Source organism: Punica granatum, chromosome 8 (genome assembly GCF_007655135.1).
Source record: "Punica granatum isolate Tunisia-2019 chromosome 8, ASM765513v2, whole genome shotgun sequence".
Taxonomy (NCBI): domain Eukaryota; kingdom Viridiplantae; phylum Streptophyta; class Magnoliopsida; order Myrtales; family Lythraceae; genus Punica; species Punica granatum.
Genome location: NC_045134.1, coordinates 11,573,836 through 11,600,482, shown reverse-complemented (window position 1 = coordinate 11,600,482; position 26,647 = coordinate 11,573,836). Strand labels below are relative to the sequence as shown.

Below are 26,647 nucleotides of genomic sequence, written 5' to 3'. Positions count from 1 at the left end.
TTACCCTCACATGAACCCTTCTGCACCTTTGACCGAACCACCTTGGCTATAAGAATAATTAGCCGTCATTTACCTAACTAATTAATTATTAACTTATCATATATGTTAATTATAGAGCTTGTTTGCCGTGCATGTGTGTATATATATATGCATTTGGCTTCTTTATTATTTTATGTATTTTTATTGGATTTTTTCAGATTTTATATCATCTTAAATAATGTGGCGCACTATGATTGGTTCCACATAACAAAAGTGACACATAGGATGCGCCATGTCAGCAAAATATTAACGGCGTCAGGTGCAATTGATGGAATGCACTACATTGAAACGATTTTAAAACTTTTTGTATCAACAAGTTACTAAAAAAATATTTTGGACCAACTTGAAACATTCATGAAATTTTTTGAACCATCGATACAATTAATCCTTAGATAAATCTAAAACACTAGTTCACGAAAAGAAAAAAGAAACCTTTGCACCTCTTTTCGTTAAATATAATCCATGTTTCAACGAATATATACATCTATAAGAATATATGTATATAAAACCCACGTTACTTAATTTTTATTTATTTTTATTAGAGACTCTTTTCTATATAAAACAGAACTACATAGAGAAAATTATAGTTTAAATAGACAATCAAATCTAATGATTAAATTAGACAAAACATATTTAATCATCATAAATGGCAAAATAAAAGAAAAATATTTAATTAATCATTTGATATGTTTGAAGAAATGTGATTAGTTAGTGAAATAATGTAATTGTGGACTCGAAGGGACGTTACCATTTGAGAAGTTGTATATTCCTATATATATATATATCTTCCAGTTTTCTAAAGAGACAATATTAATTTCATCTTCCCCTTCTCCCCCTGAAATTCTTCTTCAAAAAAGTTCATTGAGAAGATTTTGAAAATTCTCGGTCTTGTCGTTTTAATTTCTCAATAATAGTGCTTGCTGTAATACAAAAAAGGTATCTTATATTTCTTAAAAAATATCTTATTGACATCAACTCGTAGGTTTCCCATCATTAGCGGCTAATTGCATGCGGTCCTGAAGTTATTGTTTAAATATCTGCTTTTGATGCATGGAGTTGTTTAAGATGAAAAGGGCCAAAGCCGGACTGGAATCGTGTTGTTTGTTTTGAAAGACATACTCCAAGGGCTTCATTCATCAACTAGGTTGAGGGTGCTTGATAGGTTGACTACAAAGAGCAAAATGATGAAATTGAGGGTCGCAACGACACCAGAGAAATGTGAGTTTTGCAGTTACATATAGCAATTCGTGATCATCTTTTCTTTACTTGCAATGTGACATATTAGGGAGCCTATTAGCTCAGGTTAGCATACAGAGGCTTCAACAAAATGAGGGTAAAAAATGCAAAAGTTAGACGCAATCTGCTTGAAGTATTGTGGGTACATTCAGTAATATTGGATATGAAGGAATTGCAATGCTAGGATTTCTGGTAAATGCATTTAGGGCTGCGAAAAGTTAGGTTTTGCTTATTTAGTCCTCAGTAGAGTTTGGCTAATAGTTTTCTTCTCCCATTGTTCGGGATTCCTTAGGTGGATGGATTTAATACTTTAAATGTTTTTGTGTGATCAATGACATTTATACCATTTCTATATTAAACACAGGCGTGAAGAGCTCATCTCTTTGTTTCTCTTCATTTTTATACCCAAATTACCCCTTTCAACGTTCATTTATTCCATAAATACCATTTCTTGTTCTTAAAACAATTCCTACTCTCATGGTAAGCATTTATGGATTCAATTTTTTCGAGTTATTTCTCTGATTGGCATCTTCAAAGAAATTATGATGTGAACAACATATAAATCAATCAGTATAATCTTCACTCTTGGCCTCAAAGATAAGAACTGGGAAGAGGCAACAACAAAGGCAATCTAAAACTTACTATGGACAAGGAGAGAGGAGAGGATGGATCCGGCGGAGAACTAGAACCAGAACTGAACCTTGTTGTGGAGGTAGTCGAAGTCGGAGAAGACGGGGCTGAGGCGCTAGGGCACAAAAGTATATCTCGTATTTGTCTCGAAATATCAAAATTCTCATTTATGGGAATCCTTGCAAGGAGTAGTTGTCGATAGACCGCTCTCATGAAAGTAGCTTTTCTCCATGTCCGATTGTCGCTCCCGTGGAACAGCTCCTCCCATGACTCATGCCACTAACAGTGGCACATGCAACAAGTGTAAAAAGCACGTTGATATCTGACGGGGCTAAGTATCCTTGACCGGTCGACTTTAAAGTAAAAAAAAGAAGTTCTAACCTAATTCATCTCATAAGTATGGATAATAGGACGCTGACTTGACACCTCATCCTCCTAGAGATTGTCTATTAAAAGGGAAAAAAACCATGTTACTCCAATATATTCAATAGCTGTTTTGCACAATCCATCTCCCGAAGTCCCGTAACCCACTAGCAAACCAGTAATAATAAAGAGATATAACTTTAAAAATTAGAAATTATTATTACTAGTCATGAATAAGAAAAGTATTTATCTAGAAGAATTGTTGTGACAATGGGCTACCGATTGATAGTTATCATAAGTACAGTCTTGCCGTCCTCTGGCTTCCAAGAAGACCAACCATCAATCAAGTATCTATATAAATGGTGTAAACACAAGAAAGTATAAAAATCAAATAAATGATATTGTTTAGTTCTATGTGAGAATACCGCAAACATGATGTTTCAAACTTATTCGATCTCATTTATTAGCAAAATAAAAAAGGAGACATACAATATTGGTCATGTCACATAGCCGCTCGATTTGTGGCACGTCTTCTCTAGCAAATGGGTACACGTCGAGGGAACCTATCCTAAGTAAATAGCATAGCCAATTTCATATTCATTTGAAGCAAAAGATAAAATGTTGATGATTTTTCTTAGTTCAAATCCCTCAAGATGATCATATCAAGTGAGGGAAAATTACACCATTAGCACAAAAAGTTTTGGAAAGTTGCACCATTGGTACAAAAAGATTTTTTTACACCAAAAATACAAAAAGTTTGAAAAACGTAACAAAATAGTATATTCCATCAATTTTGACTTAACACCGTTAGTCTCTGCTTACGTGGCAGATGACGTGTCAGTTGCCATTTTACCTGACATATGACGTAGACAAATTTGAACCCAATGACGAGTGGAAAATATGATGTGGCAGTGGAAGGGGTTTGGAGTTATAACAATTTAGTACAAAATATTTTGACTAGTGTAACTTGTTAGTACAAAAAGTTTTCCACATGTAACTTGTTAGTACACATCGGTGGGGTGTGGTGAGTAAAAACAACTGATGTGGCGAAAAAAAATTAAAAAATAAAATTTCAAACTGATAAAAGGCAAATGGTTCTGCATCCAGGTCTTCTAGTCGGCCTTCACATGCAATCAATTAGGTTCAATAGGTTGTGATGATGATAGTGAGTGAAACCTGTTTCATTTTGTGATTATTAAGTAGTGTCAATGGTACTGTCATCCCTATGAACATATGAGATTAATCTGGAAGGATTTTGTAGATATTGAGATTAATATGAGATTTGATTTCATTTTGTGGTTATTACATATGTGTGGAAGGATTTTGTAAATGTTGTTAACATTTTGTTGTTAAACGTTGTGTGCCCCTTTTAATCTTATTAATTATTATTGTCGCAACCTCATCGCCCAATTATCCCTCAAACTCCTACATTTTCAAATCCATTTTTAATCTATTTGAAACACATTCACACGGCTTTAGTTTGGCACAATAATTCTTCCCCAAACTCTATGTAAAACCCCTGTAGCACTAGCAGTTTTTTGCACGCAGTTGGACTAACTAGTTATATGTAGAAAACTTTTTGTTCTAACAAATTACATATCTAAAACTTTTTGTACTAACAAGTTACACTATCAAAAATTTTGTAATAATAAGTTACACTATCCAAAACATTTTTGTAACAAATTGTTACGGCTTCAGACCTCTTCCACCGCCACGTCATGATTTTTCTCGTCACTCGTCATCGAATTCAAATTTGTCCACGTCATTTGCCAGTAGAATGACAACTGACACGTCATCTATCACGTAAGCAGAGACTAACAGTGTTAAGTCAAAATTGACGAAATGTACTATTTTGTTATGTTTTTCAAACTTTATGTACCTCTGGTACAAAAAAAAATTGTATCAATTATGCAACTTTCCAAAACTTTTGTACTAAGGGTGCAATTTTCCCTGTTAATTGAAGAAATTAAAGATAACCCATGTAGAATCTTTGTCCAAATGAGTTGGGCTAAATAATCCAACCAATCTCAAAAGAAATTCTAAAGATCATTCATTTCATAAATATGGATTAACCACTGACTCATCATTCCATCCAAAATCATTTTCATTTCATGTCACCCAATTTTTTCTATAACTGTTTTAACCGATTTAAAGGAGGGCGACATAACATCAACTACGACATGCCGTTATTGCAGGACAATCGAGCAACCATGGAAACGACAAAGGGTTCCTATGCCACAAACAGTAGCCCATGCTCAGCAATTGTGGATAATCTGGCTCGAAGGAGAATCATTGACCGAATAGGAATTTCATATCTTAGACATGATTTGCTATTTCATACTTTTTAATATTTTTTCAATATTTGAATCTTTTTTTCTTTTATTATTTTGTGTTAGATATTTGCCGGACAGTTGCCACAATTGGTAGTACTGAATCTCTTTATAGATTAAACGACCAAGCCATTGTCTCGCTATTGCAACTATACATCGTATTTATTGTGATATGGGCTGATTGTGGATGGTTGGAATCTCGACGAGATAAGGGTTTTACTTGATTTCCGCGATAGAGGAAGAGTTATGAGTTTAGAGAGAATGTGATGCTAAAGAGAAACTCTGGCTGAGAAGATGAGTTAGTCCCATTTCGTGCCTATTTTTCATTTATGTATGAGTATGAGAAGATGAGTTAGTCCCATTTCCCATTTCCCATTCCCTGAGTTAGTCCCATTTCCCTGTATCCACTCTTCTAGGGAGAGTCTTGGGTCAACGTCAGGGGCAGCTTCGCGCCACACCCATCACTGTTGAGGGTTCCAGGGCTTCGCCTGGTTTATGAAAAACTATTTCTTCCGCTAGTCAGAATTGGTGCTGGGGTAACCACGGAGTATCCTCATCCTCACATAGCGAGGTGTGAAGAAGAACTTGTATGTTAGCCCGCGCGGATTCTCCTAGAGGCGGAAGAACTGAAGGAAAGTATTAAAAAAATAGACTATGCCACGAAGTTGGCAGCACACGTGAAACGTGAACCACTGCCTCCATGAGTTCAGAGGCAGCTACGAAGGGGTGATAGTGAGTCGCCTACATAGCTCCACGACGTTTGCGTGGAGAGGCCATTGAAGCCATGCCTCAATCAGCGCTGGCCACATGGGCATTTACCCAACATCCCTCGGATCATCCGGCCTGCAATTGGAATGGGGGAAGTGCGGATTCTCCGAGTCATAGATGCTGCCCAACATCATCACCTCCTTGAACTCATCAAAAGTAATCTGATTTTTGGCGTAGACCTCGCGATCTTTGCCCGACCTACACGTAAAGGATCCAACCCTACTACCTGATGTCGCCCTCTCATCTCTTTGGGATACCAACGCTGAAAAACTAGGGTAATGATAAGAGAAAACAATCGGAAAATGCTCAGTAGGAGAGAGAGAGAGAACAGGCAAAGTTTCAGCACTAGAGAGAGAATAAAAAATGAGGAAAAGCTCTCCAAATGACCCATTTTATAGGCGTCGAAATCCTACTGGAATGCCAAAAGTTGTGGCCTTGGGAGTGTTTCCGCCATCATTAGCTCTGACACGTCCGCGATGGCGAAATGACGCCCAATTCAAAGGTTGAGGGTGAGCAGGGTTAAAACGATTTGACGGCTAGGGGGCACAAGAAGGATTGACGTAGATTGACCTCCTATCTGCTGTCGGATCAAGGCCAATCTAACAATACGCCAACGCTTGAAGTGTGCTTTTTGGTGGGGTACATTCCGCGAGCCATGGAGCGACACGTGTCAATGACTTCCTCAACCATGCAGGCAACCGTACGCGTCGCACGTGCCCAAGTAGAGGGCAATGTTGGGGACAGAATTTCGGGCTTCGACCCGATGCTACCCGAAAGGCCTAGCGACTTGAGCGAGGCCCAATTCGATCATTCACGAGTCATGTCTAACCCTCCCAACGAGGCCCACTAGCAAGGGCCTGTCAGTATGAGTTATAATAGGGAATTTCCCATAACTACAGGATAAGCTTCCTAATATATCGAGGTATGGGATATGAAAATATACTAAATATTTCGTCATGGTGGTAACATAATCTATCTCTAAACCCTCTATAAATACATGCACTTTAGATGTTTCTAGGTTGATCAAAATTCATTATTTTTTCCTATAATCACGGCTCACACTATCTTGAGTTTCGGAGAGGGAAATCGAGTAGCACTCCTGATCTTTCCTTCGTGCAAGTGTTTGAGACTAACCATGAGCTGTAGATCAAGTCTCTTCTTCGACAAAACACACGTGAGTTACTCGTGGTTTGGATTAGAATTTCGTGGTCCTAACAGCGTTCCATCGCGAGAGGAATGGACTTGCACTTTTAGTCGCTTAAACACGTATAACAATACCTATAATTTGTACTTAGATGTGCCTTATAGAAATTATATAGAGTTGATAAAATAGTGCAATTTTCTTGAAATACTGTCTATTGCAAATAATGTCGATTAGTTTGAAGCTGCCGAGCTATATGTGAATATAGGGTACAATTTTCTTTTGAATTTTCTTTCCTTTTCTTAAATTTATTTAATGTAAATCCATATTATAGTAAGAGTATTTTAAAATAAGTAATAATTGCTTATGTATGCAACTCATACATGTCTCTGCTAGTATAAATAAGCGGTATAAGAAATAACAATTTCTTAGTATTATATTTATCTAATAAATTATTTGGGAAACTTTTGTACTCGCAGCTAAGCATGGGCACTTTCCTAATAATTAGTATTAAAGTCATGCCAAATATTTATTTTCATAGTTGCTTATCATAATAATTTGATATTATGAACCAACATGTAAATAGAATTGTTCTGTTTTCAACCATGATTTTTGTACGTATATATGTTGGAATAATAACAATATTTTGGAACCGTCAGAAAGGGAAAATTTCAATTATATTACACAACTTCTTTTTTTAACTGCATTATTCGGCTATTTAGATGTACATACAAGCCCTCATACCTTTCAAATGCTCTTTGGTACAGTGAAGATGGTATTGCGTAATTCTATATTAATTAAGTAAATGAGTGAAATATTATTACCGCTATAAATAGAAAAGGTAGCTTTAAATTTGCATAAATTAATTGGAATAGATTATTTTATAATTATACAATTAAGAGGGATTTTAATTTGAATGCACATTTGGTTGGAAAAAATGAAGTGTAATATTATGTAGTTCTAAAATTTATCGTGCAATTATATGAAAAAATAACTATAAAAAAGCTATACCTATTATGTAAGTTACTTCAATTTATTCAAGGAAAAAAATTACTTCAATTTGTTTAGTATAATGTCGTACCAAGTCCATGCATAATAGTTATATTTATCATAATAACAAAATTCTGTAAAAACTAAATCTAAAAATAGATTATTTGATTAATCAACCTTGTCTAATACGATGTAGGCCATATAAATCCGCCAAAGCCATAAATCCAGGACTGGTGTACGAAACCCATAAAACTGATTACCTAAAGATCTTTTGCGAACAAGGCTTCGGCAGATCTCTAAAGTTCTTTAGCAGAGAAAACATCGAGTGCTCTGAGGCCAACACCGGTTCAATGTTATACTACCATTAATTGATAATTGATGCTACATTTATCAAAATAAAAAAATAATGAAATTTAATTAACCATTTTAATACGAGTAAGTTGATCCCAAAATTTTATCAATTTTTATGTAGATATAAAGAAAATATATGTCAAAAACCATATATATATTCGAGTACACACAATAAATACTACAAATTATGAAAAATAAATTCATGACAGAAAACAAATACGTAATCTAGATAGAAACGCGAATGATACATGTATAGAGAGTGCATAGTACTACTATATGCACCCAATATACTTGGTATGTATGGTTGGACGATCTGTTCCACGGGCTTGTGTGGAATTCATGTAGGTGATTGATCAAGTGAGGAAGCTCCTTGTAATAAAAAAGGACATATCACGTATTATGCATCGGTGCAATGAAAAATGAAAAATATCGACCGGTGTGAGTGAGGTGTAGGAAAAATTATGATAAGTAAAAAATTGATGAAAAGAAATGAATTTTCGTCTAATGCTTATAGGACATCTGACATATTATATTTGGAAAATAATCTTGAGGAGTTATTTCAAATTATGAAGATAGCTTTTAATTTTGAAAAGTATCTAATTATATATTATAATATACAAATAATATTGATGAATAGATAAAAATCATCGAGTGTGGCACAAATTAAATATGGTCAAATTCATTAAACTAGAGTCGCCATTGTAAAGTCCGAGCTTAACATCAATGTCTGGTTGTAAAAAAGCTAACTACTGTAGTCAATTTCCAGAGTTAAAACTCTACAATTATGGTTGGTAAGGATTTATAACAGAAAGTGCAGTGGAGTAGCGCACGTTCTCGCCTATTGACTTAGAAATCACAGGTTCGATCCCTAATGAGATTACCGTGCCCTTTATTAATTATTTGTATTAGGCTTTGACCTCCTTTATAACTAAAAAAAGATTTTACAACAAGATTATATTTGTAAAACTCACATCCATTATATACATTATCACTCGTATCCTCAGTATTGTAATATGATTTATCAAAAACAATAATCTTCTATTTTGACCTATAATTTAGGGAAAACAATTTTATAGTTAAATTTTCTCTTTAATGTTTATGTTCATGTAATATAATAATACTCCAACAAAAGGCCCAACTGTCAACAATTCACTTTTTAATCAATTGTAGTATTATGTCGTCCAAACAACGCTTCATTCTCTATCTTTTTCCAATAAAAAAAAGGGGAGAATTCTTTGTGAGAATTGAGGATTCGCCTTCACTGAATTCTTTTTATTATTATTATTTTTGCTGGAAGAAAAGAAAACCTTGAAAATATTCCATTTTCTCATACACATGTGAAATTCGGCACGGATACATCCGACCCTATTGGGCAGTAAAAGATTACTTAATTAAACCCTCAGGAATAAACATGGATAGTTTTAATGAAATAATTGTACAAATTATATATATTTTCAAATTAATAAAGTATCTGTCTACATTTCAATGCATTCTGTCAACGAAGTTCTTATTCACAATATATATATATATATATATATTTATATTTGGAAAAACTATATATTTTGGTTTTCTAAGTTTGGAGGCTTTTCTCTTTCAGTTCTTTTTCTAATTTTTATTGTTTAGATCCTATACCTTTAAATATTTTTCCGTTTTAGTCATTTTCCTTTTTCTTGATTTGTTTTCATCCAATACCGTTGATTACTTTTTTATTTTCGCCATTTTATAAAAGTTTTTTGCTGGAGAAGATTTTTAAAGTTATTCTTTTATCCTAAATTTTTATTGTTTAATTTTAATAATATTAAATGTTTCATTTTTTATACTTGTACCACTCAAATTTCCATAAAAATGGCTAGACAACCTTGTTGAAGTTTATACATAATTTGTTCTTTTAATTTTAAAATGAAGCAAAATCTATCAAAACATATTTTAAGAGGGAGAATGGTAAATTAAGAGGGAGACGCAGTGGTAGCCAGTACGGGACGATGTCGGTCACCTTTAGCATATACCTCCGTCCACGATTACACTTTGAAACACCATTCCTTGCATCAAAGTTTATCATCTCCCTGCTAGGTGTGTCACTACAACCTCATAGGTGTAGTTGGTGGCTATCGAATCACAATCGCCTTTACTTTTCCTATATTTTTTCATTTCTTTACTCGCAAAATTGAGAAGCGATTCTCCCAATGAAAACCGCCATTACCTTTGCAAAGATTGCTTGTGACATAAATGTTCACCCCACTTCATTCTCTCGAGTAGGTTCACGATTTTTTTTATTTTGATATATTTTGTTTTTTTTTTTGAAATTAAAATAATAATCTTTTTTAATTTAAAAAATGCCGTGTGGGCATTTTATGGGAATTTGAGGGATAGAAGTATAAGAACAAAACGTGTAATATTAAGAAAATTGAACCAAAAAAGAATTAGAATAAAATATAACTTTAAAAGGTAAAAGACCAAAGTTAAAATATTCTCTAATAAAAAGTTTGATGAAAGGATGAAAATAGAAAGGATTAATAACAAAAAAAAAAACTCAAACTTTTCACATTTTAATGATTTTAGCATGAGCCTTTTCCTTTAGCCAATTAAATCACAAACTCAATGTTAGCACACCATCAATTCCTATGTTAATTTTAAATGAAATTTCTGAGGGGTGCATGACGGTGCCACATGGCACACGGTGATTGACCGAGAAAGTCCCACATTTAAAAAAATAAATTGAAAATTTAAAAAAAAAAGAAAAAAGAAAAAGAAAAAAGGCCGTAAGGCCGATTTTGAAGAGCATGAGATGGTCGGCAGTGGGGGCCTCGACACCATCCCCCACCATAACCCCACTCTGGTCGTCGTCGGCAACCCTAATTGCGGTGGTGGGGGCCAGCATTGATGCCCTCACTGATCGGCTTTTTGTTATCTTTTAAATTTTCAAAATATTTTTTATTTTTTAAAAAAATGTAGGACCCACTCGGCTCATTATCATGTGCCACGTGGCACCGTCATGTACACGTCAGCAATTTCGGTTAAAATTAACGGAGAAATTGACGGTGTGTTACATTATTTTCAAATCGATAGTCTGTGATTTAATTGGCTAAAAGAAAAAGTTCGTGCTAAAATCGTTAAAATGTGAAAAGTTTGGATTGTTTTTGGTTATTAACCCAAATAAAAAGTAATCAAAGGTATTTGACGAAAACGACTTAAGAAAAAAGAAAAGAATTAAAACAAAAAAGTATTTAAATATTAGGATCTAAACGATTAAAAAATAGAAAGTTGACTAAAATAGAAAAGTATTGAAATCTAAAGGACCAAATGTATATTTTTCCTTTATACTTTGAATGAAGTTCTTGCTTGATACAATTTTTATCATACAACTACTTATGAGAAACACATCAGTGACAGCATATGAAGATCAAGGGATATTGCTTGAACGAATGCGTGCATGTTGTTGTAAGTCCATTTTTTTTCTACACGGGAAATTCACCGTCCTTCGAAAACTGATCCCGACCTCTTGCAATCGTAAGACGAATTTACCAGTTAAACAAAGAAAGGTGTTTCAAAAGAGCATAGTGAGTTTCCTATTATACGTTACACCAGAAACCATCTTGGAAGAACAAGGCATTCTTCTCTCACATGGAAAATTTATCATCAATCGCGAAAGTCAGTCCAGACCTTCTTTCATGATTAAACCGACCTCATAGTCATAAATAATAAGATTAACTGCGATCCTTATTTTTTGTCGTACTTTTAGCGGTTAAAAAGAACAAGAACTGATTCTTTAAAAGGACCGGATAAGCTTTCTATTCCGCATTGCACCGGCGATCACCGGATCTCATGTCCTTCCTGCCCTCACTGACATCAAGTCCTCTCGTCCGTTCCGTTTACTTGTTTAGCATTCGTCAGCCACTTCTCCCGACGGGAGCCGCGTGGACGGAGTGGCTCCCCCAACGGTGCCTACCACTCTTATCTCCAAATGCCACGTGTCAATAGCTACCCAGTAAATTGACTAATCCGTCAAGGGCATTATTGTAAATTCATCCTCCACATTTTGCCATTTTTCTTTTTGCAATTATTATTTATCGGCCCATTTTCTTTGCTTAACGACATAAGGGTTATCCAGAGCAGAAAAAAAAATAAAAACAAAAAGAAAAAGACACGTGACTATTATTATTTTATATTACCAACGTAATGTTTTTGCTTAATAAGCAGTTCTAATCCATTAAAAGGAAAAATAAGTTCGAGTCCAGATAAAGTGTTTATGAGAAATAAAAATAACTTTTATGTTCGATGTCTTGAAATTACGAATCAATGTCTCTCACAAATTTTCACACCAAATAATATTTATTTTATTATATTATTTGTTGATTAAAAAATGGTAATTTGCGAATTGGGATTTAATAAAATGCCGGGGGTCGTGTCTCCCGGTCACAGAGAGACAGTTTTAGAGAGAGAAAGCCATTTCAGACCGAGTCTGTAGAGAGAGAGAGATCTTGTGAGTTGTGAAGGGGGTGGACTGCTTTCAGTGTAAACTCCTCTGCTTAGATCTCGTTCTCCTCCTTCCTCCTCCTTTTCCCCCTTACAATCTGAGCGTGCATCTTCAACAGTGAGCTGCTGCTGCAGCAGAACCCTAAAGCTGCTTCCTTGGCTGGATACTTCTCAAACCCTAGGTGGGTCTCTGTTCCCTGCTCCCACTTGCATCTTTGGGGTGTCTGTTTCCCCGGCAAGCCGTTAACTTTTGTGGGGGCTGTCGGATTCCGAGCTCCCAATTGGTCGTTTCCACGATCTGGGTTTTCTGCTTGTGGTTCTTGGTCTTTGGTGGGTTCCATTTCTCTGAAGACCCAGCTGTGGAACAGAGCATTTCTTCAAGTGTAGAGCTCTGTTGGTTTCCAGGCTAGAGCTGTATAGTTGGGGGAAGTTACAAAGAAAGGGAAAAAAAAAATTGTTTCTGGGTTGCCCTTGTAGCTCCGGGAAGCTCCAGGGGAGTTTTTCTTGACCAGGGGATGATAGATTGTCTGTCTCTGACCAGTGACCGGAGCTGTTGAAATATAGATATTTTATTGCCAGAAAATAAAAATATCGGGTATTGGGAAATTTTGTGTTTTCTAATGTTTTAGGTGCTTTCACCCCAAGGCAACTTTTGGACCTGGTGAGATTTGAGCACCAGGGTTTGTGTTTTTGCTCTGCTGGGGATTGACCACTTGAGCTGCTTATCATCTGCTTGAGCTCCTAAGGTAGAGGGAAGTTGGTTTGAATTAGCAGCAATATGAAGTTCTAATTGGGGTTTGGAGCACAACAGAACAATTTTTCTCATAAAGTCAGGTATTTTTAGCTTCTTTGTTTATGTGTATGTCGGGTGGGTTTCTTTCCTTGGAATCATCTTTACTTGCTTTAACCTTTTTTCCCATATCTGTATTGTTTCCCCCTCTTTTTTTTCTTGGTTGTTAAGCATTTGTTGGTGGAATTTGGATATTGCCATGCTCATTATTATCGTTAATAGTACTTTATGTTAACGTTCCAGATTGTAGGTGTTGATCGACCGGAGAGGAATATATTTACGCAATTAGATTGAGTTGAAGTGCATCCGTTGGCAAAGTTGGAATAAATGTCATTCCGTAGTATAGTCCGTGACATCAGGGATGGGTTTGGGAGCTTGTCAAGGCGGAGTTTTGAGGTGAGGTTGCCTGGCTCGCACCACCAAGGGAAATCGCAGGGCTCAGTCCACGAGCTGCACGATTCGCCTCTGGTGGTTCAGACGAGCAAGTGGGCCAGCCTCCCGCCTGAGCTGCTTCGTGATGTGATCAAGCGTTTAGAGGCGAGTGAGAGCACGTGGCCTGCTCGTAAGCACGTAGTTGCCTGTGCTGGAGTGTGCAGGTCGTGGAGGGAAATGTGCAAGGAGATCGTTAACTGCCCTGAGGTATCTGGGAAGATAACCTTCCCTGTTTCATTGAAGCAGGTAGGATAAGGCAATCTATGGTAATGAGATGTTTTGTTTCCTGTTGATGAGGTCTTTAATGCCATGTTTTCATAACTGTAATGCAGCCGGGTCCTCGAGATGGGACTATTCAGTGTTTTATCAAACGGGACAAATCGAATTTAACTTATCACCTCTTCCTCTGCCTCAACCCAGGTATAGTTAAGAATTGCCGCCGACACTGATTGGGTTACATTGATGTATTACTGCTGTCTTGTACTGGTTTTTTCTGTTAACAAATGCTTGCTTCTTTAGTCTTTCTTCTTTGTGGTTGGTTTACGGGTACTTATACTTTAATAAAAGGAAGCTCCTAAACTGATTTTGTAGTTTGTCAGGACAGGCTTGAGTGCCTCCATTTTATAATTTTCACATAAATTTAATTTCTTTGAGACGATTAACTACTTGTTATCATTACTGACCACGAGGTTTCCTCTCGTAAATACGTGATTCAGTACATACATATTTTTCTCAATGGCCAAAACCTATTCATAACTGGCTATGCTTTCGCAGCTCTGCTTGTTGAGAATGGAAAGTTCCTTCTTTCTGCGAAACGCACCCGGAGAACAACGTGCACTGAGTATGTAATTTCCATGCATGTTGATAACATATCAAGATCAAGCAGCACTTACATTGGTAAATTAAGGTAGGGAAGGTTAATCTACAATCATTTTCTCTGTACCATTTATCTTTGTTGTCCCGTTTGACCACATTGTTTTTTGTTAGTAAGACATGAAGGAAATGCTATTTGTTGAGATTTGCTCGTGCACAATTGTTTCAGGTCGAATTTTCTTGGCACCAAATTCATAATTTACGATACCCAGCCTCCATACAACAATGCGCAGCTTTCTTCTCCACCAGGACGAAGTCGTAGGTTCTACTCTAAGAAAGTCTCCCCGAAAGTCCCCACGGGAAGCTACAACATTGCTCAGGTGACATACGAGCTCAACGTGTTGGGCACAAGGGGCCCACGGAGGATGCATTGCATGATGCACTCCATCCCAGCCTCTTCCCTCGCGCAGGGCGGGTCTGTCCCCGGTCAGCCTGAGCTCCTTCCCCGCTCATTGGAGGATTCCTTCCGCAGCATGTCATTTTCTAAGTCGATTGACACTTCGACAGAGTTCAGCAGTTCCCGATTCTCCGACATCTTGGGGCCATTGGGTGAGGAGGGCGGAGATGAGGAGAGGAAGGAGGGGCCTCTGGTACTCAAGAACAAGGCACCTAGATGGCACGAGCAGCTACAGTGCTGGTGCCTCAACTTCCGTGGCAGGGTGACAGTGGCATCTGTGAAGAACTTCCAGCTGATTGCTGCGAATCCACCCAGTAATAGCACTGGCCCTGCACCGTCATCTTCTCAGCCTGGGAGCTCTCAGACCGACCATGATAAGATCATTCTCCAGTTTGGTAAGGTTGGGAAGGACATGTTCACAATGGATTATCGTTACCCACTCTCTGCATTTCAGGCTTTCGCCATCTGCCTGACGAGCTTCGACACCAAATTGGCTTGTGAATAGCGAGAAGCTCGGAGAAAGAGGGTAAGCTGTTTAAAGAAATTGGGAGAGAGATTTGTGTTTGTGAAATTTAGAGAAGTGATAGGTCATAGGTAATGGTCTGCAAGGATGATGCAACTGATGTATGCTGTTCCTGTAAAAGAAGGGATTAGGAGAACTCTTGAATTGCGTTAGCCTTCATTTGTTTCCTAATGTTTTTCTCCTGTCAAAGTGTGTCTTAGTTGTAAATGCTGTCATCGTCTTTCCCTTTTCGCTTACTATTGTAGTTGCTATCGTTCAGAATGTCATTTAAGAAGTTCAAACAGGAAATTTCCGCTCGAACGTGACTTCTCCAGTTGAATGTTGGTTTAGCAATTTCGGGGAAGAATTGCTGCTTCTGAACTTAAAGATATGAATGACGGAGCATTTCGTGTTTTTTCACCGTCTGTAAGTGCTTCATCTGCTGAGCTCAATTCAGATGTCGCTGGGCCCCAGTTGGGGGTTCAGGCAGTTTCAAGCAGAGCATCCAGCAGCTATCACCTCTTTCTGAAAGGAAAGTGATGTTAGGTTGGGTAGATATGAACAGTTCATTTTATCGTTTACAATGCTGTTTTGTACGAGCACGTATATCCTGTATAATATCACCAGAGACTCTCATGCTCGGAATGACTGAGCGTGCACTGAGCTGATAGTTTTCCGTGGATATGCGACGTACAGTCGGGATGGAGATGGGATGAGAGGACTTCTCCTTGTTCTGCTGATCACTCAACATAAGTGCCAGTCATTCAATTCAATCTTCTTCGGTTGATTTAACAATTATAGCCCAAGATTATTAATGATAGTTCTTTTTACAGTGCAGCTGCGTGATCATCTATGCGACTACATTCATCAGGGAACATTCATACTGTTTCTTTCCTCAATGAACAATCATAGCGCAAGATCGTGAATGATACTTCTTTCTACAATGAACGTTCATAACCTTTCTGCTCGACACATTCTCGGCATTGAGCAAATCATCTTCTGCTAGAAAAATCCATTGTCAGTTAATAGAGACCTGTACTTCTAATCAGCTGACTGAACAGTATTAATACTGCATACCGGAGGTTTCAAGATCCAAGAGTTAATTACCGGAAAAATCGCAGTCTGAACATACAACACTGGAAGGAGAAGCATGCTAGTTCAAACCGATTGTTAGATCTTACGATCGGATATAGATATTTGCCTTGAAAGGGCTAGTTTGCTTCCACTAAATTAAGTTGGCTCCTTAATTTTCTACACTTGGACGACAGAAATGAAGATCAGAAACATCTAAGCTGAGTTTACATTTATATACGTTTATTCCTCTTAAGTACCAGAGGTATTAGCCAGCCCAAACCTCTTGAATTTCTGACGATCTCGACTCTTGACAGAAGAGTTGCTTGTTGGAAGTCGACTTTCTATAGTTCCGCTCCGCTCGGGACGAAGAGGAAAAAAAATTTGCAGATGGGTCTCAGCTGCTAAGAATTAGGCTGCTGAGAAGGTAGAGGAATGACAGAGTCTTCAGAAGTGAGCACAGCTTTCCTTTCATATCTCCTTTCCTATGCATAATTATCAGAGGGAAGTGCCAATCCAAATCTGCACTTCATACTCTCTTCTACATCTCCTCTGTCTCTCATGGAGGCTTGAAGAGACTCCATGTCTCTTCTCTCCGAGCTCCCTCGCCTTCCATCATCAGCACTTCAGAGGATCAAAAGAAGCAGAAGAAGAAGAAGAAGAAGAAGAAGAAGAAGAAGAAGAGAGAAGAAGAAGAGAAGAAGAAGAAGAAGAAGAAGAAGAAGAAGAAGAAGATGTAGATGAATGTCTCCCCCACTCCATCCCCTGTCTCTTTCTCGTTATATTTATACAAAGAAAGATAACATATATATATATATATGTGTGTGTGGTCCTTTGGAATTAACAAGTGAGGTAGCTCAAAACAAGAGATTGCAGGTGGAAGTCAGCAGCGGCTAAACTAAAAAGTTATACAGATGACAATAAACATTGGAAAAGCGGGGTGATTCGCTATTATTAAGATATAATCCCATATCGAGAAAGCGAAAGGCCATGCCAATGCCTGGTCGTAAAACAAATTAAAAAAAATATCATCGATGGGTCTCGTGTGTATGTGACCCATCCCTGACAGGTATGTATGAAAGGGGAGAAAAACAAAATGGTGATTTTAATTTAACAGAAGGGGAAAGCTGAGAGAATCATTTCATTCCTGAAATGGTGATGTGTGTGGTCAGTGGATTCCTTTGGCATGCACTGACCCCTTTGATTCCTATACTCACAGCTCACAGCTCACAGCTCAGAAAGAACGCCCTGCCTTTTACTTCTCTATAGATACCCGAAGATATTGGGTGTGTACTTGTGTAAAACTTCACTCCTGAATGACAAGTGTCCCACCATATACTCTCTCTCTTTCTTATCTTACACGTGTTATTCATGAGTGGAGTCTTACACAACCAAATAGTTGTGTTTTCCTCACCCATTATTTTCTCATTATTATTATTATGGTTGGTTCCTGCAAATAGTTGGAAAAGCTATGTGAGCAGGGTTTTTCCTATTCACATGTAGATAGCAAGAAAGCTGGATACTCATAAACACCAGGGAAAAACTGATTACAGTTATGAATTCCGGTTGAACCGATAACTTTATTCTCGGAATTTGGAATTCGGTGCATTGATCTAGTTAGTGAGCGGGGCTTAGATTAGGGAAGAATCTCTAATTAATAGATTCAACAATTTGGGAACATGGTCCTGGCTATGCAATGTATATACAACTAGACAATTTGCTAAGAATTAATAACATTTTGTTCCATCGAGGTGGTAAGTGATTCACAATTGGTAATCATGCCGAAGGAGGATCTAATCCTCTTCAGTTCATGCCACAAATTTGTCCTAAAAGTACTGAGATTCGCCTGTTTTTTGATATGGCGGAAGAGGTGGAGTCGTCAAGGCGTGCATGGAGTGCGGGTCTGGGGCAGTCCTTGTCCGTCCAACAAAAGAAGGAAGCAGCGATGTCGAACTTCGATATGGTTACTTGGATCTTCCATGACCAAACCCTCTGGAAATTTCGTATAGTTTGAAAGGCCTACTCCTCAATAAAAAGTCAAAATCAGGGTCCACCAAGGGATCCTCCCACTGTCGATATTATAATCATCACCACATAATCATCTTCCCCGCTTTACCCATGAAGAGAACATCTCCCTTTTGCACAATGGAGATTTTCTTTTCCCTCAAAACGAATCCGTATCTCAAAGAGAGAGATTGTTCTAATTATACTTTGAGTAATATATATAAGATATCAATTGATTTGAGAGAGAGAGAGAGAGAGGTTGAAGAAAAGAGTTGGTGGAGCACTCGATGTATGATCCTAGGGAATACATGAATACTGTAGTGGTTAAAGAATAGAAAAGGAATAGCCATTGGACTTCCATCATTTTTTTTTTTTAAATTTTAGAAGATAATACTAAAATTATGAAGATGGGCACATGAACATGGTCAATTGTCACATGAAGATGGCCGATGTGCCCAAGTGGAGATTTCACTCATTTCAAGTCATTTCATTCTCCTTTTATGAATAAGGATAAACAGGTACTTCGATAAGAAGTACTAGGATTGCCATTTCATATAGTTTTGTCATGTTACATCAAATATTTACAACAATTCTCAAGCAAAAAAAAAAAAAAAAAATATATATATATATATATATATATGTATATATGTATATATGTATCATAAACCACAATTATTTTATGAGAAATTTTACATATCAGTTGTAAGCATATCGTTTCAGTCCATACTTGGTCAGGTTAGGGATTGAACTTGAGATAACGATAAATCAAGAGAGAACCCCATCAGCATTAAAGTTCACTTTTCAAGTTTCGCTTTGATATCTTACTGTGCATGTAGTTCATTATAGATTGAGAGATATCAAATCACTTATAATATATAAAAGTTGGGCGCACATAGACAAAAAGTACAACATAAACGAAATTACAAACTCTCAGCTCTATATTGCATTGACCTTTCTATTTCAGTTCAATGAACTTACATTATAATTTGCTTGTATCATATTCTACGCATTTTAATTATGTTTCCGTATCATTTGTAAGTAATAATATATAACTAAATTTCTTGAAAAATAAAAAATTTCTCGATAATTGGAGAGCACCCTCGATGCATGTGATATTATTCAAGTTCAATGTCCGATATCCCTATAAATACAAGGCACAAAAACTTGGATCTTCATCGATGAAGTTGCTTCCTTTAATCATTGGGCCAATGCTATTAGAGTTATATTACATGAATATTGTTATACGCATTTCTACTAGGCCGGATTACATATTTGTCTACGCCCACGATTTCTATCATTTGTTAGGTCTACTTGGTAAAAACATGTAGTTATTTTATATATTTTTCTTCATATATATTATGTGTTAATTACCTACTTTAGATCCTATAAAAATTGACAAAAAAATTACCACGCGACACGTGAATTAAACTAATTCCAATTAAAAAAGATGTACCATGGTAGAAGCTCCCCCACCTGTGATACCTTTGCTCCCTCTCCTTTCGGAGAGAGAGAGAGAGAACCGGGTAGCTTGGCAAGAGCTCCCCTGCCTGCGATTCACCCCGAGCGAAGTTGCAATTGACTTCTCAGGCCTTCAACGACCCGCCTACTAGGGTGTTCATCGGGGGGAGCCCCTGCCAGAGCTCTCTCGCTATTCCCTCTCTCTTATAAGGGAGAGAATATAGAGGGGAGAGCTTTGGTGGGAGCTCCCCTTTATTAAATTTTTTTTTGCCATTTTTTTAAAAGAGAAAAATGGCGTAAATTTTAGAGTTTGAGATTAAATAACATTGTCAATTTAAATAGGAGGCCACATCAGATTATCATTTTGTTACTTTAACGAATGACTATTCTGATAGACGAAATTAATGTTAGAGGATGGTTTTGGTGGTAAAATTTTTTTGAGAGCCAAAGTCGTGACCGATTTAAACTTGAAGAATCATTTTGAGAGTGAATGGTCTATGGTACAATTGGGTAGCACCATGCAAATAAAATTAGTTACTTCAATTCGTACTAATTTATACGAATTTTTAGTAAATTACTTATAGAGAAATTAATAAGTTCTACCCACAAAAAGAAATAAAGTAAGTTGAATAAATTTCAAAATAAATTACACACCTTTCGCTATAAATTATTCAAAATTTGAAATAAAGTACACAAATTTTAAAGAATTTTACTTACACATTTATGGTTTGTTGGTTTCATAATATGATTTTAAAATCGTACTTTAATTTAATTCTACTCATAATAAAACAAAATAACTTATACAAAGTCAAAGGGTGGGCCCCATTTATATCACTCTTTTTCCACAACAAAACAAAATAACTCATATAAAGTCAAATGGTGTGCTCCATTTATACCACTCTTTTTTAAAATTAAAATCTAATTTTAAAATCTTACTTTGAAATCAAACGCAGTATTAGTAATTTATTTGATGGTATAGTGCAACCAAATTTATTGATTGCACCATATAATTCCCCATTGATATAGTTTTTCAAGCTATGTAATTTATCCTCTCTGGTAATGACAATAATATCTTAAAATACCCATGATTTACCATTTTAACGCATCTTTAGAGTAATTTACTATGCTGCATCAATAGACCTTCCCATATAAATGTGGCGCTGCTTCAGTCAATGTCCATGACGGGTTCCCTTCCCGCCATTATCAATGCTGGAGGCGAAGAGTCTGTTGAAGGCGTCGGTGCCTCCGTCTCTGATTCAGAACCCATCTCCGGGGAGCCTCCAATCCACCCGCCTCGCTCTCCATGTACAGTACAGCACAGCCCTTCTTCCATTTCTCCGCCACCCCCCCTTCTTCCAAAACCCTAAATACTCTCGTCTCCTCCTCTGTCTCTGTCAAATTTCTGATTGACTTCTCACTGCTCTGGCTTGTTCAGGTGGACGAGGATGGCTCTGCTTGCTGTGTTTACATTGCCTCCGGCTGCAATGTTTATAAACTCAAGGTCGAGATTCGGATTCCTTTTTACTTGCTTTCATCGTCGTATGTGGGGGATTTCATTTCTCAGTCTAAAGTTTTGATTTTGCTTTTCGCGCACGAGCTGCTTGTGGCCATCATATGAAATGGGCAATTATGGATTGGATTCTTTCGGTTGATTTCGGGCCAAATGACGTGGACTCTGCGAGAAACCTTAATGATTTGTTGCCAAGTTAGTTCGTAGAATCTCATTTTGCCCTCTGAAGAATGGTGTCGGAACAACTGACTTGCAAGGTCATCTGCCATTCCTGTTAAATCAATAGATAGTGTTATGTCGGGCTGTGGTGCTAAGTTAGCTGAGACTCAACCTTTTTCGGGGTGCAAAAGTGGTCCCATTGTCGAACTCAATGCGAGTGGAAGAGACGCTTGAGTAATTGTTTCTTAAAACAACTGTACTGCTCTGGATAGTCATGTTTTCATTCTGAATACTCCAAATGAGTGCCAAAATGGCGCACACAATTTGTTCGTAAAGAAGGCAGTTTCTGTGAATTTCGGATGTGCAATTTGGTTATGTTTGAAGATTGTTCTGTAGGTGCCTTCTGAGGATGCTTTGGTTAGTGAGGGCAAAGACAACCTCCTGATTCCTTTTCACACGCAGGTATCCTGTGACCCTCTAAGTTCACTTTCTGGCTTTCACAATTATTGCCGAATTTGAACCATAAACGAATTCCAATTTCTTCTGGCCCATTTGGAAAATCTGCATTCTATCGCTCCTGTCTTTATTCACTTTGGGTATTAATAGTGTAACTGATCATGTTGCCTATTTGAAGATTACAGATTCTGTATTAGTCAATCGATGCCCTCATCGTTCGGAAATTCAAAGCATAGTTCTTGCCGAAACTGACAGTGAGAAGATTCTTTTTTGCAAGTCACAGATTATGTTTAGTTTTCGAAAATGTGAAGTAATGGATCTTCACATTGTTTTTCATGACATATAGGCACTGGTCACTTGATTTTGGGAAGCGTGGATTCTTATGGCCACCTCATTGTTTCCAAACTTGATATCAGTGGTAAAAGTAAGTTTTACTTGCCTTCTTGCTGTATGAGTTGTAGTTTCTCTAATTTATCAAAACTATAAAATCCATATTATTTTCATGGCCTATGGTGGTTATGCTTTCTATCTATTCCCATTTAAAATTTTCAGATGTGGACAAGATCACGTACTCGGTTTTGCCTCAAGATTGTGGTGTCGGTGAGGGCAGCTGGGCTGGAGTGTGCTTCAGTCCAAGTCATTGGTCCATGGTAAGTGACCTGTGCCCAACTCTTGTGCTGATTTATTTATTCCTTTGACTTCTAAGATCTCATTGGTCTAAAGGAAGGGAATGGAGTCACTGCATGAGGGGATCCAGCCTTATGTGGCGATTCCATTCCATAACACTTTCATTTTTCTGTACAAAACACGGCACAGAAGTTTTGGCATCTAAACAGGTTATCGGTCCATCCAAAATATTTATCTTTTAAACTATAAACTATCTTCACTGAATAATTCTTTTCTCCAAATCAATGTCACCCTTTGCTTGGCATATTTCCTCTGTGAATTTGTTGTGTGGATGATAGTTGACAATCATGTGTTGTCTTCAGCTTAAATAGTCTTGTACTGAGAAGCTTTTGGACATGCTGCACGGCTTTTTTCTCTCTTGGACGCCTTTTCCTTTCTCTCTTCGTGCTTCTTATGGCACCAGGACCTGTTTTGGTTGCCCTTCCATTCAGTTGTTCATTCAGGATTCGTGACAAAAATAGTTCTTTGTTCTATCATGAAATTGAAGGATTTAGTTAAGTTCATGGATTAACTATTAGAGATCCTCATGTCAATTGCTATTTATTGGTTCATCATATTCATTAATGGTCATCCGATAACATCTGAATGAAGGCCAAATTCCAGAACAATGATCTGCTGTACATATATTTTAAGAATGAACTGTTATATGCTATCTTTTACACCCTTGATTGAAACGCCCAAGTGCTATGTGATCAATTCCTTAGTTTCACTAACTGCTCCAAAAATGCAGGCAGCTGTTGCACGAAGCTTCAGCAAAAGCATCGATATCTATGACCAGGATATCCATCTCCGGACATTGCGAACGTAAGTCTTTGACAATGCATTTCTTCTCCTTCCCACTCGTCATCTTTGATTATAATGTTTTCTTATCTACCTAATCGTCTTTCAGCCTGTGGTATCCATCTTCGCTGAACTTCGTACAGAACTTAGGCAGTAATGGGGGTGGAAATTCGATACTTGCTGTCACTGAAGGATGTCAGGTTTGCCCATTGGCGACACCTAGTTTTGTCTCGTTTTCATAAGCATGTCACCCACCAGCCTGAAGGATTTTCGATAATTAAAACCTGTTGTCAATTAATGTGAACTTTATAAGATAGAGCCAATCACTTCTCTCAACTAGAACGAAATCGAGTTAGAACTTTTTACATGAGGTTAGGTCTGTATGGAACTGCTTTACAAGGTTGGTATCGACTTACTTACTATGGAAAGTTATTAAATTGACGGCTCACATCGAGGGCCCATTCTTCAAATAAGATCAGACGAGCATTGATATCCCCGAGACTATTCTGTATCGGCCCTCTTTTATTAGAAGTAATTTTAGTTTTTCCTGAAATGATGTTTGAGCAAGTAATTGGACTTGTCTAATTCTGGAAATATTGAACCATGAAACAAATCTTGCTTTTCTTGACTGGTTTGATGATAGCCAATTAGCAACCATCTTCTCGAATTCCCAATTAGTCATTGTCTGGAATCCTGCAGCTGACTATATGGGACCTGCGAATAAAGGAGAATGGAGGCTGCCTGCAAAGAATTTGTGGATCTATAGGTGACATCTTCTATGCCGTCTGCAGCTCATCTAGAGACAACATAGCTGTGGGTGGAGCTGACCGCACTGTGACCATATATGATCCTCGCAGGTCAAGAATGTCTATTTCATCTTTTTAGTATTTAATCATGAAAACTCTAGAAAATCTACGAGATGTTTGATTTCTATTACTTGGTCAGCAGACACTCAACAATGTTTTAGTACAGGTGGTCAGCATTATCTAGATGGGTGAATTGCTCAAAGTATGAGGTCAGTTATATAAGAGTCTCCTGTAATCTCATCTCTTCAATGGTCCCTGCAGTTGTTTCATTCCAAATTTGATTTAAAGCAAAAAATTGGGAGCTCCATAGTCAGTAAAAAGCTGCTGTTTGCTCGCCTAGCAGATTACAGGACTCTCATTCTCTTCAGTTGATCCCGACTACATATATATACAAGGGATGGATTATGAGGTGATTGTTGTAATAATAATAATAATAACAATGACTTCAAAGATCTCTTGTTCATCAGATTCTGTTGCATTCTTCCCCCAGCCCCCTCATTTTGCCAACTCACATTATTCGTTTTATTACCAACTAGCAGTTCAGACGTCCCTTGTAATCTGAAATTAGTTACCCCTTTGTCCCAAAATTTCTCTCTCATACTAACAAGCTTGCATTGAGCAGGTATCTTGTGGGCAGTGGAAGAAAAGTAAGAAAGCATTTACGTTTAGAGGTGATTCGAACTGGCTTGGTTTCAATAAGGTATGATTTATTATCTGCAGAAGTTCTCTACATGTTTGTAGTTTCATTTATCAGACATTGAGTTAGGAATTGCATCAATCGTGGCTGGAAGTTGTTAGTTTCTTGGAGTTTGAGCAGTTGTGTGGTGCCTTGTGTATGAATTCACTGCTCTCTGAAGATTATAATGCATTCCTGTGTGCGGAACGAAGAAGAAATGGGAAACTTTTAGGAAATAGAATGGCTCTAGGAAGCAGTATATTGACTGAATCATTATCCTCGTCCATTCTTTATACCAAGTGTGGCCCATAAGCAGTGTATATGGATGTGTACCTTCACTTGTGGCTTTTGATGGAAATTCATTGGTGAGTGTCTACTCGTTCTGCTGACAGTGTCCCGGGAAGGACGTTTTGGGCGGATGGTGCGACTCTGGTAGCATCTTCGTGGCTGATGTCGTGGAAAGATAGAAAAGAAGACAGGCGCTGCACTCAAGGACTTCGGCGAAGGGGTCCTTAGTTCGTTCAGCGTGTTTTTAAACAGTAGAAAAAGGAAACAAAGCATTTCCTTTGGAGAATTTGATATCATCAGAAGAGGCAAAGCACGCCAGCTTGTGTGGCCGGTGGTATTGTGATCAGTTCCTTCGATATAAAAATGTAAAGGATTTGAAATGCTCTGTTTCCGGGCTACATAGTGTGAGTTGCTGTATCTATCAAAGACGCTTTGAATCAGAAAAAACCTGTTTTGATTCATTTGTAACTCTATATGACATCTTTTCCGTGGTTCCGGATTTCAGTGTCATGGTCAAGTGATTGCAAGCACTCCTCGATAGGTTAGGTCAATCGAAAGTGAAATGATTTTGAAAAAGGGACGGATGCAACGGGCAACAGGAAAAAACTTCAATAAAAGAGTTCCGGAAAATCTATTGACGAAAATTGGAAATAGAATCAGTTTGACGTTTTAAAGGCGAGAACAAGTATCACGACGCTCGATTTTGTGTGTTCTGTGTAATGCTTTTTCTTTTTGAATTGGGATTTTTTTTTTTTTTTTTGGTGAGTTACTTGGAATCTTTTAATCACTTACTCCCAGTGCATTTTCATCGTACCTAATTTCCTTTTAAGTTTAACCATTGAAATTCCTTTCCTTCCTCTCCAAATACATACACTGTCACCAAAGTTACGTAAAATATCTTGATATTTTTGTTTGGTGAAAATTGTGAATTCTTAAATTAAAACAGACATGTATCACTAATTAAAGATTTAACAACCAAATTTGAATTTTCTTTTATAAAAGTATTGACTTTTACGTCACTGTCTCTCTCTTTTGGTTGGTCGGCGGTCGGTCGAAGGAAAAGGATTATATAGAGAGGAGAAAGGAGCTTGACTGACTCGGGAAATATGCAGAAAAGAAAAGGCAACATGGATTAGCAGTCCTCTTGTCCAATTGCAAAATGATCTTTTAACCACAAGAATACGGTCATCGGCTGACCGAGCGATTTATTAGTACCTGCAGTGTAAATGATTCGAAATTCACAGAAAAGAATCCGACGAACATTTGAAATTGCCCATGATCTCACTGTCACCCTTCGCTTTCACAGTGCATCATCCAATGCCAAAAGTTTCCATTCTTTTATTTTTGCTTCAAGAACAAAATACCCATCTTAATTGTCCATACGATAAGGAAAAGTGATCGAGGAAAAGGATCATATAAGCTCATTATTGATATATA

At 37.4% G+C, this 26,647-nt stretch overlaps 2 protein-coding genes across 5 annotated transcripts; both read left to right on the top strand.

Moving 5' to 3' along the window:
• The first annotated feature begins 12,252 nt into the window (after nt 1-12,252).
• On the top strand, nt 12,253-15,738 carry LOC116188189 (tubby-like F-box protein 1). Of its 2 annotated transcripts, none has more exons than XM_031517383.1 (5): nt 12,253-13,155; nt 13,355-13,789; nt 13,876-13,963; nt 14,318-14,450; nt 14,586-15,738. In XM_031517383.1, exons 2-5 carry the CDS (start codon nt 13,439-13,441, stop codon nt 15,316-15,318), a joined length of 1,305 nt encoding a protein of 434 aa, XP_031373243.1. In that variant the 5' UTR covers nt 12,253-13,155; nt 13,355-13,438; the 3' UTR covers nt 15,319-15,738. The 2 variants fall into 2 exon arrangements, with proteins under 2 accessions (XP_031373243.1, XP_031373244.1); XM_031517384.1 differs by having other exon boundaries at nt 12,254-12,503.
• A 5,255-nt stretch (nt 15,739-20,993) lies between these two features.
• On the top strand, nt 20,994-25,452 carry LOC116186990. Of its 3 annotated transcripts, XM_031515554.1 has the most exons (13): nt 20,994-21,153; nt 21,284-21,349; nt 21,914-21,979; nt 22,152-22,227; nt 22,320-22,397; nt 22,526-22,623; nt 23,391-23,464; nt 23,550-23,640; nt 24,140-24,297; nt 24,413-24,455; nt 24,590-24,655; nt 24,869-24,946; nt 25,315-25,452. In XM_031515554.1, exons 1-13 carry the CDS (start codon nt 21,055-21,057, stop codon nt 25,387-25,389), a joined length of 1,068 nt encoding a protein of 355 aa, XP_031371414.1. In that variant the 5' UTR covers nt 20,994-21,054; the 3' UTR covers nt 25,390-25,452. The 3 variants fall into 3 exon arrangements, with proteins under 3 accessions (XP_031371414.1, XP_031371416.1, XP_031371417.1); XM_031515556.1 differs by lacking the exon at nt 24,590-24,655; XM_031515557.1 differs by lacking the exons at nt 20,994-21,153; nt 21,284-21,349 and adding an exon at nt 21,366-21,615.
• Nucleotides 25,453-26,647: the final 1,195 nt, after the last annotated feature.